At 39.0% G+C, this 16,086-nt stretch overlaps 3 protein-coding genes across 4 annotated transcripts in view; 2 read left to right on the top strand and 1 right to left on the bottom strand.

The window, feature by feature from the left end:
* prnpb (prion protein b) overlaps positions 1-16,086 on the bottom strand; it is a 201,354-nt gene that overhangs the window by 163,019 nt on the left and 22,249 nt on the right. The gene's annotated exons all lie outside the window — the stretch shown is intronic.
* gp1bb (glycoprotein Ib platelet subunit beta) lies at positions 721-4,246 on the top strand. Its single transcript, XM_074639376.1, has 2 exons — positions 721-849; positions 2,720-4,246. The coding sequence occupies exon 2, from the start codon at positions 2,732-2,734 to the stop codon at positions 3,353-3,355; it is 624 nt and encodes a 207-aa protein (XP_074495477.1). The 5' UTR covers positions 721-849; positions 2,720-2,731; the 3' UTR covers positions 3,356-4,246.
* Positions 4,589-15,022, top strand: dhx37 (DEAH (Asp-Glu-Ala-His) box polypeptide 37). Of its 2 annotated transcripts, XM_074639309.1 has the most exons (27): positions 4,589-4,664; positions 4,779-4,894; positions 4,981-5,150; positions 6,137-6,249; positions 6,337-6,694; positions 6,781-6,929; positions 7,231-7,323; positions 7,488-7,584; positions 7,845-7,958; positions 8,067-8,283; positions 8,678-8,776; positions 8,874-8,944; positions 9,055-9,187; positions 9,282-9,358; positions 9,474-9,706; positions 9,805-9,916; positions 10,004-10,110; positions 11,274-11,462; positions 11,672-11,796; positions 12,159-12,275; positions 12,363-12,535; positions 12,629-12,743; positions 12,949-13,086; positions 13,169-13,263; positions 14,250-14,323; positions 14,438-14,535; positions 14,631-15,022. In XM_074639309.1, the coding sequence occupies exons 2-27, from the start codon at positions 4,792-4,794 to the stop codon at positions 14,705-14,707; spliced, it is 3,447 nt and encodes a 1,148-aa protein (XP_074495410.1). In that variant the 5' UTR covers positions 4,589-4,664; positions 4,779-4,791; the 3' UTR covers positions 14,708-15,022. The 2 variants fall into 2 exon arrangements, with proteins under 2 accessions (XP_074495410.1, XP_074495409.1); XM_074639308.1 differs by having other exon boundaries at positions 4,648-4,894.

Below are 16,086 nucleotides of genomic sequence, written 5' to 3'. Positions count from 1 at the left end.
GCATATTGTTTTATGTTAAATGCAGTACCTGTGAGGGTTTCTGGACAATATCTGTCATTGTTTTGTGTTGTTAATTGATTTACAATAATAAATATATTCATATATTTGCATAAAGCAGCATATTTGTCCACTCCCATGTTGATAAGAGTATTAAATACCTACTACACCTACTACGTTGTAAAAGTGAAAGCGAAACTTAAATTTACATTCTAACAAGTAAAACTGAATGAAATGTTTTAAACACAAACAAAAAGGCTTCTTTAGTAGTATTTATATCTGACATGTATCATGATACAGGACACGCTTCTTTGCTGCATGAAACTTAACTTTAAATACAGTTTATTTTAGAGGTCTGTAATTTCCTAATACTTTTCTAGATAATAACATTTGGTACTAATTATAGGAATTTCCTTAAAAGAACTTCTTCATATAAACCCAAGTAAGTATTAATTCATTTATCATTTATTATTGGAAACATTATTTTTCCCACATGTTGAATTGTGTTCACATTTTTGCATGTTTAGCTGACCGGCTGTAATCTGACTAAAAGACTCTAAGTTTCACTAATAATCAACTAAAAATAATAATAACTGTAAGTGTCCTTATTGAACAATGTCTGTTTTTTTTCCAGAGAACTTCCTTAAGTAGAAATTCATTAGAAATTATAAGGGCCCATAAGATAAAGAGTTACTGACATACTTCCCATCATGCCCTGTTAGACGTCAGTGTGTGTGTGTGTGTGTTTGTATTTGTCAGTGTCTTTATCAGTGAGTACCAGCTGTTACAGTAACACACTCGGCCTCTCAGAGAAGAGAAACAGTCGTCTCCTGAAGACACGCAGCACTGAAGGTAACCGACTCTCCTCAGACCTTATAAAGACATTTTAGTCTTTAACATTATTTACATTAGAACATTGTTTTCTGACCCGTCACTCAATATCTTGCTCTCAAGATATCACACAAAGCTGTCTGGTTGGTGAGTGAAGTTCAGTTTGACATTAATTACTCTATTCTGTTTTTAAGCGCATTGAAGGAGTTTGTAAAAGATGCATTTCAAACTGTTTTTCTTATTTAAGATGCATCAAACATAAATCTATATACAGTATCAAAGCTTTGTGCCGCTATCTGCTTATCAAGTTATCTCACATGAAGCCTCCGACTGCAGCAACCTGACCTGACCTCAACGTTGAGATTTAGATTTAAATGTGTGGACGCTCATCAGACATGAAGGAAAGTTTATTTAGCTGTCAGTGCTCTGGATTAACAAAACATGTTGTAAAATGTACTAAATTTGTTAGCTATATGAACACATAATGTCATGTTAATACTGTATTTTATATGTGGTACTTTAGTAAATTGTATCATGCACGTGTTCGGTACTAGACTAGTGGTAGTTTTAGATAACTTAGTAGTACATCACATGTAGTATCACATATTTAATTGTATAAAATGTGTATGAAAGTCACCAGAAATGTTGTATTAGTTCAAGACAAACAATGTCTGGTCATATGCAAAGTAGTTACTGTAGTTGTACATTTTAAATAAACAAAGAGTGACCAGAACAATTTAAAAACCTGCACTCCAACAACACTGCAAAGTACAACCTCACAATGTACCACAGAGTTACAGTTTCATAAAGATGGTAATTACTGCAGGACTCTTGATAGATTGCATTCATTTCTATTTTCTAATAATGTTAGACCCAACAGCCCTTGAAAACCACATAAAAACATGCATAAAATAGGACAAGATTTTATTATTCCCCACAAAGAAAAGTAAGTATGAATGTCATTATGTATTTTATCTGTTTAGAGAACAGTAATGTTGAGTCATTGCATTGATAGTAAGCTTTATTATGTTTACCTTCACTTACATGCCATCAGTTTGGAATAGAAGGGTTTGCAATGTTAATGTGTTGCTGTTTAATGTGACGTTAAACTCGCATATTCCCTCCAATAACAGCTGAATGATCTCTTTAATAAGCAGACAAGTGCCAGACAATAACTGTGGGAGACCTTTCTGTAATTTTAGTGTTCCTCCACTTTAATATGGTATCTGACAAAACAAATATTTCAGCTATCGAGAGATAAAAAGAGCAGTGGCTGCTTATAGTTTCATCTTTTTCCAGTGGAATCAACACAATGCAATCAATCTAAGGTGACCAGTAAAGGAAGAAGTACTCGGATCATTTACTGAAGTAAAAGTAGTAATAAATACTTTGCTGCAAGTAGAATTTCTGCATTCAAAATGTTACTTAAATAAAAGCACAAAAGAATTAGCATCAATATATACTCAAATGTCAAAAGTAATAGCCCTCATTATGCAGAATGGCCCATTTCAGAATGATTATTATTTTAATTATTTTATTTTATTATAATTTCTGGTGCGTTAATGTGTTCATCACTTTAATGTAGCAGCTGGTAAAGGCGGAGCTCATTTTTATCACTTTACTGCCGGGTAGCTTGTGATTTCCTCCCTTGAGGATGAACACAGTCTTATCTCATCCTAACCGATAATAATAACTTTACTTGTTGATAATATTTTGTATTATTAATCTGCAAAGTAACTAATGCTGTCAAGTAAATGTAGGGGAATAAAAAAGTGCAATATCTGCCTCTGAATTGTAGAAGTATACATTAGCAGAAAATGGAAATACTCAAGTGGAGTTCCTCAAAATTGTACTTAAGTACTTGAATAAATGTTTCTTCTCTCCTCTCCAGTGATCGGTAACCATGAAGGGGCTTCTGCTCCTGTGTCTGCTCCCCTTGGTCGGAGGGCAAAGGTCATCCTCATGCCCCAACCGTTGCCTCTGTCATGGCAGTGATGTGGATTGCAGCAGCAGGTCTCTCACCTCGTCCTCGCTGTCCACTAGTTTCCCTCCTGGGACCACATCCCTCCGTCTCCATAACAACCGGCTGACCTCCCTCCCCAACGGCCTCCTGGATGATCTGACCTCCCTCCGCTCAGTCTCCTTCCACGGTAACCCCTGGGAGTGTGACTGTGGCATCCTCTACCTGCGGGCCTATCTGCTACATCAGCCCGTCGCCTCTACATCACACCTGGGTGTCAACTGCAGCTCCCCTCCCGGCCTGCGAGGGCGGCTGGTGGTGTATCTAACGGAGAAGGAGGTGCTGGAGTCCTGCCACTACTGGTACTGTGACCTGGCTCTGGCCTCTCAGGTTTGCCTGTTTGTGTTTGTGGCGGTGCAGGTGGCTCTGCTGGTGGCGCTCATCGTGTTCCTGAGGAGGTTCCAGAGGATTTCCAACGAGGCGAGGAAGACCACGGAGGAGAGCTTCACCGCCGAGGAGAGTCTGAGGGAGAACGAGTACACGGCTTTCAAAGGCAGCAGCACCTGAGATGGAGCTGGGAACGTGATTGATGCAAAAGAAGAAGGAGAAGAGCTGATATCATTTGCACACTTTAGACTAAATCAATCAATCAATCAATCAATCAATCAATCAATCAATCAATCAATCAATCAATCAAAGTTGATCACAGTGCATGTACATGTTCCTGTAACAACATACTTACTGATATTCATGTCATAACATTGACAGTAATTTGATAAGAATCCTTTAATTGTGGCCGATACATGTACCGAGAAGGACATTTTACAGTTGAAAAATGAACTTGCCAGTGCGGTGTGGTGGTAAACATATCAATTTGTTACATACCCGCCATACGTTCATACCGATATATCTTTGTTCACCTAATATCAATATTGCAAACTGGTTGGGCTGTAGTCTGCACAGTCATCATTACACTTGCTCACAATAAACTCTTTTTATTGACATGATAATAATAATGATCACATGAAGAAACACCAGTTTTCTACTTTCAGGCTTCACAACACAGACTCTTTCTGCCATGTGGTTGAAATATCAAATTTTTCTATTTTCCTATGGCTCATGTGGTGTAAAAACTAATAAATGAAAATTTTAGCACCTTGAGATGTGTATTTGTAAATGAGAATCTTAACTGAAGACTGAGTGAGAAATGGTTATATCTGAAGTACTTCATGAATTGCTGATTGGGTGTTTTTATGAGTGTGTGATATCTGTTTTACTGTTTATTTCAGATGTAGTATTTTTTTTCTTTATAAAGCCTATACTAAAATTTAATCATCAGAAAAAAATCACAAATTACTATGATTGTGTTTATATTAGTACCACATACAGGTTGATATATTTCTTTTTTGGAACTTCATTCTGATGTTACAGGTGTAATAGAAAGATATTGACACTGTATGGCAATGTTATGTATTTCTTTTTTATATATGCTTATTTTTTAATTTTTTTATTATTATTATGGATGAAATTAAAGAAGTAGTTTAACGGAAAAAAATACATTTTCTCAAATTTCTTTTTGAGTGAGTTGCTATTTAGGTCTTTCACTCTAAATCAGCTGATTTATTTAAACAGACACACTTTATAGACCATATTGTTGTTTTCAACAGCTTACAAAACACATTCTTAAATTATTATTATTATTATTATTATTATTATTATTATTATTATTATTAATAATAACAAATAACGCAACGTGTATAAAACACAAAATACTACTGTAGTTGGTATATTTGGGGGATTGTTTACTTTGAAGCGGAACCTTTCTCCGGTGACAACGTCGGACAGTTTTAACGGATGGACCCTCATATGTTTACACGTGAGTTTTGCACATGGAGTTTTGTGCAGGGCTGTAATATCAAACGTAACGTGTTAAAATCTCACAGTTAGCTACAAGTTATCAGGTGGTGGTTTTATGTTTATTAATCTCCAGATCTCAGTTTAAAATGGGAAAACTAAGGAAGAGACACAACTGGAAGGGAAGACAGCAAAGTGACACCAAACAGCCAGCAGAGGAAGAGAAGACAAACGTTGTTGTGGAACTTCAAGGTGAGAATTAAAAGGGTTAAATCTATAAACTGGTGAAGTTATTTTGCTCTATATTGACACTTAAATGTGTCTTCTGTGTTCATCAGATGGAGCCAGGCTGAAAGGTGTAGACCAGAGCAACGCGTTGGTCCTCCCAGCTAATAAAGCCAACAAGAAGAAAGCCTCAGTGACTCCTGTCTCCAAAAGGAAGCCTCTCACCAAGAAGCAGAGGAAAGAGCTGGAGAAGGTCCTGGAGCGCAAAGAGAAGAAAGCTCAGGTGAGACACACACAGGTTGATGCTGCTGCAGGTTCACACACACACACACACACACACACACACACACACACAGACACACAGACACACACACACACACACACACACACACACCTGTGAAGCTTTAAAGGGTATCTCTCTGAGCAGATTTTACTATCTTTTTATCCAGGCTTTTTTTTTTTTTTTTTGCACAAATTTAGACTACACAAACATAACAAAAAATAAATAATGTACAGGGCAGGATGAGGCAAAAAAAAAACACTGGGCTTATTTGAAGCCTCCAATGTTATAGAAAACACAAGATTAATATACAGAAATAATATGACAACATAATAGTGATGACAAACAATTAGAACAAGATATATATAATGACAACAATAACAATAAATATATTTAAAAAAAGACAAGAAATGTGTGTGATGTGCATAAGTAAAAGTGCGTGCGTGTGTATGTTTGTGTTTGTGAGGCAACACATTGATCCAGTCCATACCTTCAGTTAAAACCACGATAATGTGTTTAGTTTGTAGTGCTGAAACATGAAGTTGATTAATGGTAGTTGATCGACAGCAATAAGTAATTTATTAAGCAAAAATGTGAGGATTTGCTGCTTTTCTCTGTTTTATTTTAGGGCTGACCCTCTCTTAGTCGACTAATCTGTCGTTTTGGTCTTAGTCGACTAAGATTTCTTTAGTTGATTAGTCATTTTTTATGCTTTTTTCACGCTTAATGACTTATTTCCAAGAAACTTATGAGCTCATCTCTGGTAAACACGAGATTTAAAGTGGTGCTTTTGTGGGATTTTTTTGTGCAGAAACTCTGTTTTACAGATCCGTCTATTAAATTAAGTGTTAGTGAACCAATGTATTCCTATTCAGTTATTCATAGTAACTCCCCCTGCATAAGATCATTAGGTATGCTGGACATAAATTGTTAAACATTTAGTAACTAGATCACAACCCGCTCACCTGTCCCGCTGTCTGTCCGTCCAGAGAGCAGGCATCCTGACCAAACTGGCCGAGGTGCAGGTTCCAGAGTCTGAGCTGAAGCTGCTGTACACCACGTCCAAACTGGGAACAGGAGACAAACTTTACCAGAACAAACAGTAAGTGAAACATATAAGCTGAGATAAGCATTGGAAGATATGGAGAAGGTGGAGTCGGTGGTTTAATATTTTTGGGTTATTTTTTAGGTTACCAGATGAAATAAAAGACGGAGACTCGGGACCAAAGATCAGCAGCCTCAGTGGAGCGAACAGAAAAAGAAAATGGAAAGAAGAGGAGGAGGACGAAGAAGAGGAACAAAAGGCAGAAGAAAGCAGTGATCTGGACACCTCGTCTGATGAGGAGGAGGAGGATGAAGAAGTGAATGAGACCACAGAGATGACTCCCTGTCAGGAGACGGAGGACAAACAGGAAGTGAAGGAAGATCAACACAAAACAGAACAAGATGGACAGATCGAGAAGATTTCAGATCAGGAGAAAGTGGAAGACAAGACGCTGTCGCAGCCGGCCGTCTTCATTCCTGTTGACAGATTACCAGAAATACAGGTGTGTGTGAAAGCTACAGGTGCTCCATTCACACAGGTGAGTTTTTTGTGAGCTTGCTTTAAGTGTGTTTCAATGTGTTGCTGCAGGAAGCTCGTCTGAAGCTGCCCGTCTTGGCAGAGGAGCAGGTCATCATGGAGGCTGTGAGAGAAAATCCCTGCGTCGTCATCTGTGGAGAGACGGGAAGTGGAAAGACCACTCAAGTGCCTCAGTTCCTGTATGAAGCCGGCTATGCCAGGTAGGTCGCCCTCTTTATGGTGCTCAGATTTACCATGTGGCAACCTCCTCTCGTGTCACTTCTGGTTGAAAATAACCAAGATGGTGACGGCCAAAACGCCGAACTCGAGGCTTCAAAACGGCAGTCCACAAACCAATGGGTGACGTCACGGTGACTACGTCCACTTCTTATATACAGTCTATGGTATCTACCTAGAAACATGGCTTACATGTGGATACCATGGTTGTATAAAGAGGTGGATACACATTCATATGTGATATCATGTGGTTAATGTTGTCTTCTCTGTTCTGGTTTCCTGCAGCGGCGATGGAATAATAGGCATCACAGAGCCGAGAAGAGTGGCGGCTGTCAGCATGTCCCACCGAGTGGCCAAAGAGATGAACCTCTCCACACGGTAACAAGAATTAACAATATTTCAAATTAAATAATCTAAAATCCACAGATTTAAAGAGTAAACAGACTATTTAGTTTTTGAAACCTCTCTGTGACGAGTGAGTGAAATGTTGCTGATGATGGAAACATTTAGTAAGTTATATGGTGCCTGTTTGTGTGTTTTAGGGTGGTGTCGTACCAGATTCGATATGAGGGGAACGTGACCGGTGACACCAAGATCAAGTTCATGACAGATGGTGTTCTACTGAAGGAGATTCAGAAGGTATCATTTACTCTCCATTGAGACATTTAACAAAATATCAATAAGGCCAAAACACATAGAAAAAGCTTTGTTTGCAAAAATACCCATTTACAAGTGCTTCAAAAATCACAGTTTTAACAAGCCGTTATGAGGTTGTTTTTCAGTTTTTTTTTCAATATAAATATGAGTAATGGGAAAGCATTTTTCTTAATTTAATTTCCTTCAATTATCTAGATACTGTATTTCTGCAGGTTATTCAGCATCTCTGTCTTGTATCATAGGACTTCCTGCTCCAGAGATACAGCGTGATAATCATAGACGAAGCTCATGAAAGGAGCGTTTACACGGACATCCTCATCGGACTGTTGTCTCGTATCATCCCGCTCAGAAACAAGGTAAGCGGTTCGCTGTGTTTCATGAGATGGTGTAAAAACCCTGAACCTTTAAAGCCTGTGTTACAGACAGGATGTATGACATTATTTATGCTGTTCCCGCCTCTGCAGAAAGGTTTGCCCATGAAGCTGCTGGTCATGTCGGCTACTCTGCGAGTGGAGGACTTCACAGACAACACGAAGCTGTTTCGGACGCCGCCGCCCGTCATCAAGGTGGACGCTCGCCAGTTCCCGGTGTCTATACATTTCAACAAACGCACCCCGATGGACGATTACACCGGAGAAGTTTTCCACAAGATCTGCAAGATCCACCGGATGCTGCCTCCAGGTGCACAAACACACACGACGCATCTCTCAGATGTTCTACCTTTTAGTATTGAGATTTATTTACTACAAAACTAAATTGACCTATTGGGGTGAAAAGTTAACACAACTATTTATAGTCAGTTTTGGCTCTTACATGACCCGAAAGATGGACTCTCAAAGAAAGAAAGGAGAATCTTGTAGCTTTACGGCATCGATAGCTGTGTTTGCTAAGATAATGTGGTGGGATGCATGAAGACTTACACTTTATTAGTTAATATTTGCCAGTGTAGTTATTCTAAATGTGAACATTTATACAGAGTAATTTTCAGTAAGTAAGCAGGACAAACTGCTGTTGCTGGAGTTAAACTTTCACACACACTCACTACCACCCTGATGTCCTCGTCTCTGCCCTTCAGGAGGTATCCTGGTGTTTCTGACCGGTCAGGCTGAAGTTCACAATATATGCAGAAAACTGAGCAAAGCTTTCCCCTTCAGGAAGGGAAACACAACCACTGGTGAGTCGAACACACACACACACACACACACACACACACACTCACTCTCACACATCTCTGAGTATGTTTTTGTATATTCACATGTTTCTGTGTTCAGGTGAAGACGAGGACGCAGAGAGCTCAGAGGCGATGAGGAAGTTTAAAAAGGCCAAACAGAAGAAGAATGTCGTAAGTCCACTTTTAATGAAATGCCCCTGAAAGACCCGTTTCTGTGTGTGTTTTTGAGAAGTGATTAAAGCCACCTCTACGTATTTTAACAAAGTTGTCTCTGTCTTCAGTCTCTGCCCCGCATCGACCTGGACAACTACTCCGCCCTCCCGGTGGATGAAGGGGACGAGGACAGAGATGCGGGGATCGGTGACGAGGAGGACGACGTGGACCTGGAGATCGGAGACGATCCCGCCAGTGCAGGCAAGCTACTCCAAATAAGTAATTCTTCAAATCCAGTTGGATGTATTTCAGATGAGTGATTTTACTGATTCTGCTCTGTGTTTTGTTTCTGTAGAGGAAAAGGCCGACCCGTCCATTCCTCTCTATGTTCTCCCTCTGTACTCGCTGTTGGCTCCAGAGCAGCAGGCCAAGGTCAGATTCATGTCTTATAGGTGACAACTAATCGATTAATGGTTGCAGCTCTACATATGATGCAGTACAGTAAATAAACTTATACTATGATATTATCTTGTATGTGTGACTGCAGGTGTTCAGGCCTCCTCCGCCTGGCACTCGTCTGTGTGTGGTCGCCACCAACGTGGCCGAGACGTCTCTGACCATCCCTGGCATCAAGTACGTGGTCGACTGCGGTCGAGTTAAGAAACGTTTCTACGACCGAGTGACCGGAGTGTCGTCCTTCAAGGTCATGTGGACTTCGCAGGCCTCAGCCAATCAGAGGGCAGGTAGAGCTGGACGAACGGAGCCGGGACACTGCTACAGGTCGGGACTATAAGCTGTGTGACTGACGATGTAACTTCATGGTTGTTTTCTTTACTTGAGGATTCACAGATGTTCGTCTCTGTGTTTCTATGATGCAGGTTGTATTCGTCTGCCGTGTTTGGAGACTTCAGTTTGTTCTCGGAGGCAGAGATTACTCGCCGTCCTGTAGAAGACCTGGTTTTACAGATGAAGGACCTCAACATAGACAAGGTCAGTAACTCAAACTTACCAGCAGGCTTCTGAGTGAAAATGCTGCGTCTTGTGATATAAACGGCTTCGTATTTTCTGTTTGTGCAGGTGGTGAATTTTCCCTTCCCCACGTCTCCGTCTGCTGAGGCTCTTATTGCAGCAGAGCAGTTATTAGTCTCGTTGGGAGCTCTGATAGAGCCGCCACGCTCCGGAAGGTAACTAACTGTCTGTCTGTCGATGGGTTTCCCTGTTTTTACCTGTCTTGACCAAGATAACTATTTATTAGAACTGTTTGGGTGGTGTTGAAGGATATTTGTTTCTGCTGACTTCTTACAGGGAAGTCTTGAACAATGAAAGTCAAAGAAACAACGGGTTATTTTAATAATAAGTTATTTGAGAGAATATTCTGCTAATTAATAGCAGGAACTTTTAACACTCACTATGATTTTCTTCCCTTTTATTTGGACATTTGAGAGTTTAAACAAAGCCTTTTGTATTCTTTTTTTTGTATTCTTTTTTATTTTTTTATTTATTGAACCACGTAGACATCATGTACTCTGTTCTCCATATACAGAATCGTTTCATCATACAATATCAAGGAATAAGCCAGAGAATGTGTCATAACATAATCATACATTTAAGTCAATTCTATTTATATTTATATACCCTCAAATCATAACAGAAGTTATCCCAAGACACTTTTCATATAGAATAGGTCTAGACTGTAATTTACAGAGACACAAAAGCAATATTTTTATGTGTGAGGAAATTTTAAATAATATATATAAAGAAGAAAGGAAGCGAAAATAAATAAATAAATAAAATAAAAGCAAGGAGAAACAGCTAAACAAACCGACAAAATATAATAATAATAATAATAATAGTTGTTATTATTATTGTTATTATATTGCTCTATAAATAATAATGATTGTAGTTGTTGTTGTCATTGTTATTGTTATTTGTATTGCTCTGTAATGATTGTATTAATTATGTAAGTAAGTGAGTGGAAAATAAATTAAAATTTGTTAAAATAAGAATAATAATCAAGATCATAAAAAAGGAAATGCTTAGTATTATAATAAAATAAATACTAACAAATGAATAGGTAGATGAAAGCTGATTGCGAGACAGCACTTGAAGGAGAGGCTATAGAGTATCATCTTCATCATCGTTATCATAATAGTTCCCCTTATTCTGCTTAATAATAAAAACATACTTCTCCATGGGCCAAATAGGAGAGAAGAATAAAATCTATTTATTATTTTATTTAAAATGATGCCTATGTCTTAGTTTAGTGTGAGTAGACACATTGAGCTAATTATTAGTCGTATCACGTGTCCGCACTTGTAAACTGTTTATGTATTTATTTTCTTGAAAGGATGGATGAGATGGAGCGAGCGAGGCTGAGCTGTCCCATCAGCCCTCTGGGCAGAGCGATGGCTTCGTTCCCCGTGGCGCCGCGTTACGCTAAGATGTTGGCTCTCGGTAAGCAGCAGGACTGCCTGCCTTACGTCATCGCCGTGGTAGCAGCCATGACGGTCCGGGAGATCTTCGAAGACCTCGACAGGTGAGGACTCACGTTTGCTCTAATGATATCTGTTTATAGATGAATGTGGGATTTTGGAGTGGCATCTCAAATCTCAAAAATTAATCTCCAGGTTCCCAGCTTTCAGATGATGTACACCACTTCTATGTGACATCTACTGCTGACCTGCTATCTCCCCCTAAAAATACAATAAAAATAAAATCGTAATAAATGTTTTTGTTTCTCCTCAGACCTGCAGCTAGTGAAGACGAGAGCTCCAAGTTCGCCCAGCGTCGAGCTCGGCTCACCCAAATGAGGAGGTTGTGGGCTGGGCAAGGAGCGTCGCTCCAGCTGGGGGATCTCATGGTCATGCTGGGTAAGCTGACTTCTTGTTCAGGTTTCAATACGGGACTGTGTTACTGTACTATAGACTGAAGTCTGTTAGGTCATATGTTGACCTTTTAAAGGTCCCATGATGTGGCTTCAAAGCGAGGAGGGTTTATGGTGCCCCAAAAGTCTACAATCACATTTTTTGGACACAACTTTTACATCCCCCCGAATGCAAAATGCATTAGCAAAAAACGTTGACACTTTACTGGCAGAGTAAAGAGTGGAATTTTAGTGAAATATAAAAATGCATAAATTATGCAAAAAATACCCAGTTTTTTTTGTACATATTGTTTTATATTAAGTACACTGATAGGGTTATATTATATTGCTGTATTCATGTTTCAACAGGTGCTGTTGGTGCTTGTGAATTTGCTGGTTGTACTCCCAAATTCTGCGAGGAGAACGGCCTGAGGTATAAAGCCATGGTGGAGATCAGGAAGCTCAGAGGACAACTTACCAACGCAGGTACATAAACACACACAGAACACCTACTGTAACACATAATGTGCTGCAGAAACAAGACAGAAAATAATATGCGTTCTCTCATCCCAGTGAACGCAGTGTGTCCGGAGGTGGGAGTGTTTGTGAATCCCAAGATGACCCCGCCGACGGAGCACCAGGTGGTTTGCTTGCGGCAGATTGTTCTGGCCGGACTGGGAGACCATCTCGCCAGACATGTACATGCAGAAGATATACTGGACTCGAAATGGAAGAATGGATACAAGGCGAGTTGCTCTGATGGCTGCAATTGTGATTAAGGAGAGTCTCCTATCATCGCTCTCCTTCACGGTCTCACCTTTAAATATTTTTGTTCATAGACTCCTCTTCTGGACGACCCGGTGTTCATTCATCCCACCTCCGCGCTGTTCAAAACGCTGCCGGAGTTCATCGTCTACCAGGAGATCATGGAGACCACCAAGATGTACATGAGAGGTATTTTTGCAGATGTTACTTTTTTATTGCACAATATTTTGTTTTCGAGTGACCGCCTGTGTGGATATGATAGATTTTAATATTTTTAAATCCTGTTGACAAGCCAGACATCTATACTACCAGATTTCAGGACTGTAAAGTTTGAATTATATTGTTGCTGCTGTTATTGAAACTGATGACATGTCTTCCTTTCTGTCTCCGTCAGGTGTGTCAGCAGTAGAAGCAGAGTGGATCCCCGAGCTTCTGCCTCAGTATTGTCATTTCGGCTCCCCTCTGGAGTCGCCGTCGCCGTGGTTCTGTTCGTCCGCCGGCACCATCAGATGTCACCGACCAAGCACCTTCTGTACGTTTCCTACTGCTGAGCATCATGGGCGTGTCTTTGCTGAAAAAAGTATCTCTGCCTAATTGTTGTGTTTCTGCTGCAGTCCGTGTAGCTTGGCAGCTGCCGGCAGTGGAGATGGAATATCCAGACAACCTTGAGCGTTACAAATGGTTCGCCAGGTTTCTGCTCGAGGGACAGGTACAGTTTCCCATCTTTGTTCAGTATTCACTCAAAATTCAATTAGTTATGAAGGCTTGAACCTGACCATTCTGTCTAATCCGTATCAGTCCTGATCGCTGCTAGAGGCCAAAATAGATCTGATATTATTATATTGGTAGCCGTAATAAGTATAGGGCCTCCTCCTCCCTTTCATGGTTTATTTGGATCTCCAGCTGTTTGTTACATTGACAAATACTACTCTGCCTTCCTTCTCTTCTTATTAAAATATACAGCATGATCAACAAATATTTACAGTAAATAAAACAGTTTACACTATCACCACCACTACAACAACCCAATAAAATCAAAACCAAAAACAATCACAAATCAATCAATCAATCATCAATTAATCCAAAAGGTATTTCTTTTTTTTTTTTTTTAAGTTATTTTTTTGGGGGCATTTTTCCATTTTTTATTGAGGACAGTGGATAGAGTCTTGAAAGGGGGGAGAGAGAGAGTGGATGCGGAAAGGGCCACAGGCCAGATTCGAACCCGGGCCGCCGCGGTCAGGACCAAGCCTTCATACATGGACGCCCGCTCTACCAACTGAGCTAACCCAGGCGCCCCAAAAGGTATTTCTAAATTCAAAACATTTAAATTATTTTTGTGATCAAATTGGATTGTTTTTAAAAACATGCATTGAAAATTATTAAAAACAACAGCAAAAATTGCATAATTCAAAACAAAAAATAAATTAAAAAAACGACCCAAAATACAATATAACAATAATTATTATTATTTTTATTATTATTATTATTATAAATACCCCCACCTCCCAAAATAAAATAAATAAATAAATAAATAAAATAACATCTAATCTAACTGTAAATGTACGTAGGAAAAAGAACATAAAAACCTGGAATTCAAAACTGGCACAAACTTTACAAAAGCTGGAAAAATGATACCTACACCTGACAGGAACTCTTGAGTCTTGCATAATAATGTTTTCTTTGTCTGGTTTGCAGGTTTGTCCTCAACTAAAGAAACACAGCAGCCACCTCCTCTCAAACCCCTCCATCATGCTGAAATCATGGGCAAAGTAAGTTGGTACTCTCCCACACACACGCTGATCTTCTCTGTTTTTGTCAGTCAAACAAATCGACTTGTTTCAAGGACGGACTTTTCTCTTACTGTTGTGTCTTTGCTGCTTCAGGCTGCAGCCCAGGACGGAGGCTTTCCTGGGAGTGCTGGTGTCAAAGAAGGTTGACTGCAAAGATGCTCTCCTCTCTGTCTGGAAAACCGATGATAAATGTGAGGTTTTAATGCACTTGGCATGACTTGCCTGAGTCTGATTTAATTTTTCTTCTTGTCATTTAATCTTGTTGTGTATTTTTCTCCTCCTACAGTCCTGTTGTCTGCATACTGCCAGTGGTTACCTGAAGCCGTGCATCAAGAAGTAGCCAAAAGTTGGCCTCCGTTATGAAGGCTTACATCTGAAAAGAAGGCAGAAAATTATATTACACACTTGATCAGAGACTTATGTTGAGCTACAGATCCGTAGAACTTCCTTCTTTACTATCAGATGGCGTCTGCAGACCTTTTTAAATGTTCTCTCAAAGTGCAACTACAAAACGACAACACTGCCTTTTCTCAATTTTTCAATTTATATACTGTCTCTATGATTTGTACAGTTTTCAACTAGAGCTCTATAATGACTTTTAACTTGTTATCAGTGTGCTGCTGACAGTTATGTTTGTCTGATTTGGTCTTCATAAGACTCATTAAAACTGTGTGGCTCTGAATAAGGCTGCTGTGTGATTTATTCATGTTGGATATAAATTGTGGTTGGTAAATATTAAAGGACAGCGTCACTGATTTTACACATCAATGTTATTTTACTAGTCATGAGGAGTATTAAAGTTTTTTTTAAATAAGTTTGTGAAATAACCCTCATGATGATGATAATCTCAGCTTGGGCATGGAGAATGGAGTACAAATATGTGAACATTTACCAGACAGACTGTCTTAACAAGAAGGTAATTGGTTAACATTGAATGTTAATTTTTGAACATTTTCATATGATCTTCCTCAGCAGATGGATTTTGCCCAGTTGTCAGAATTATAGATGTCAAAATTAAACATTTTCTGAGCACTTCAATGACTTCATATCTATGTGTCTACTGAAAGTTAATTCCTGACTTTCGAAATTGTCAGTTCACCAAACAGACTCACCACAAAGTCCATTTAGTAGCTGTTCCAAAAACAGGTGAAAGTTCCTAAACCGTTACTGAATGGACTTTGTGGTGAGATGGTATTATTTGATTCATGCTAGAGAGTCAGACTATCTCAGCCTCTGTTGCTTCTTCTGATTCGACTATTTTGTACAAATCCAACATTATGGAAGTGCAATGTTTGGAGAAACCTTGAACATAATACAGTGTAAAACCTTATTTTTAATATTCATATGGAAAGCTAAAGGGTGTTTTTTTTTCTTTTATTATTCACAAGATGAATTGACAAATAATAAGGCAATCATTTACAAAGTTATCCTCAAAACAGCAGATATCACATTAGACATAAAACATTTACACAGACAAAAAAATTTAAGAAATCATTAAAAAAAAGCATGACATAGAGATCTTTGGCAAATTTGGATTTCACTAATTTCAGGGACCTACTGAAGAGTTGAGTTTCATTATAGTAGCACATGAAGATTGATGGGGTCTTATGAATAAAAAATTTGGCTAAAATTAGTAAAACTAAAAAATTAGGGCCAATTTTTGTCTTCAAATAAAACACCAAAATAATATTATTCCTACTAAGATAAGATAAGATAAGATAATCCTTTATTAGTCCCGCAGT

This window comes from Sebastes fasciatus, chromosome 6 (genome assembly GCF_043250625.1).
Source record: "Sebastes fasciatus isolate fSebFas1 chromosome 6, fSebFas1.pri, whole genome shotgun sequence".
NCBI lineage: Eukaryota > Metazoa > Chordata > Actinopteri > Perciformes > Sebastidae > Sebastes > Sebastes fasciatus.
Note: the sequence above shows the minus strand (reverse complement) of the source record. Positions and strands in the feature narration are given on the sequence as shown.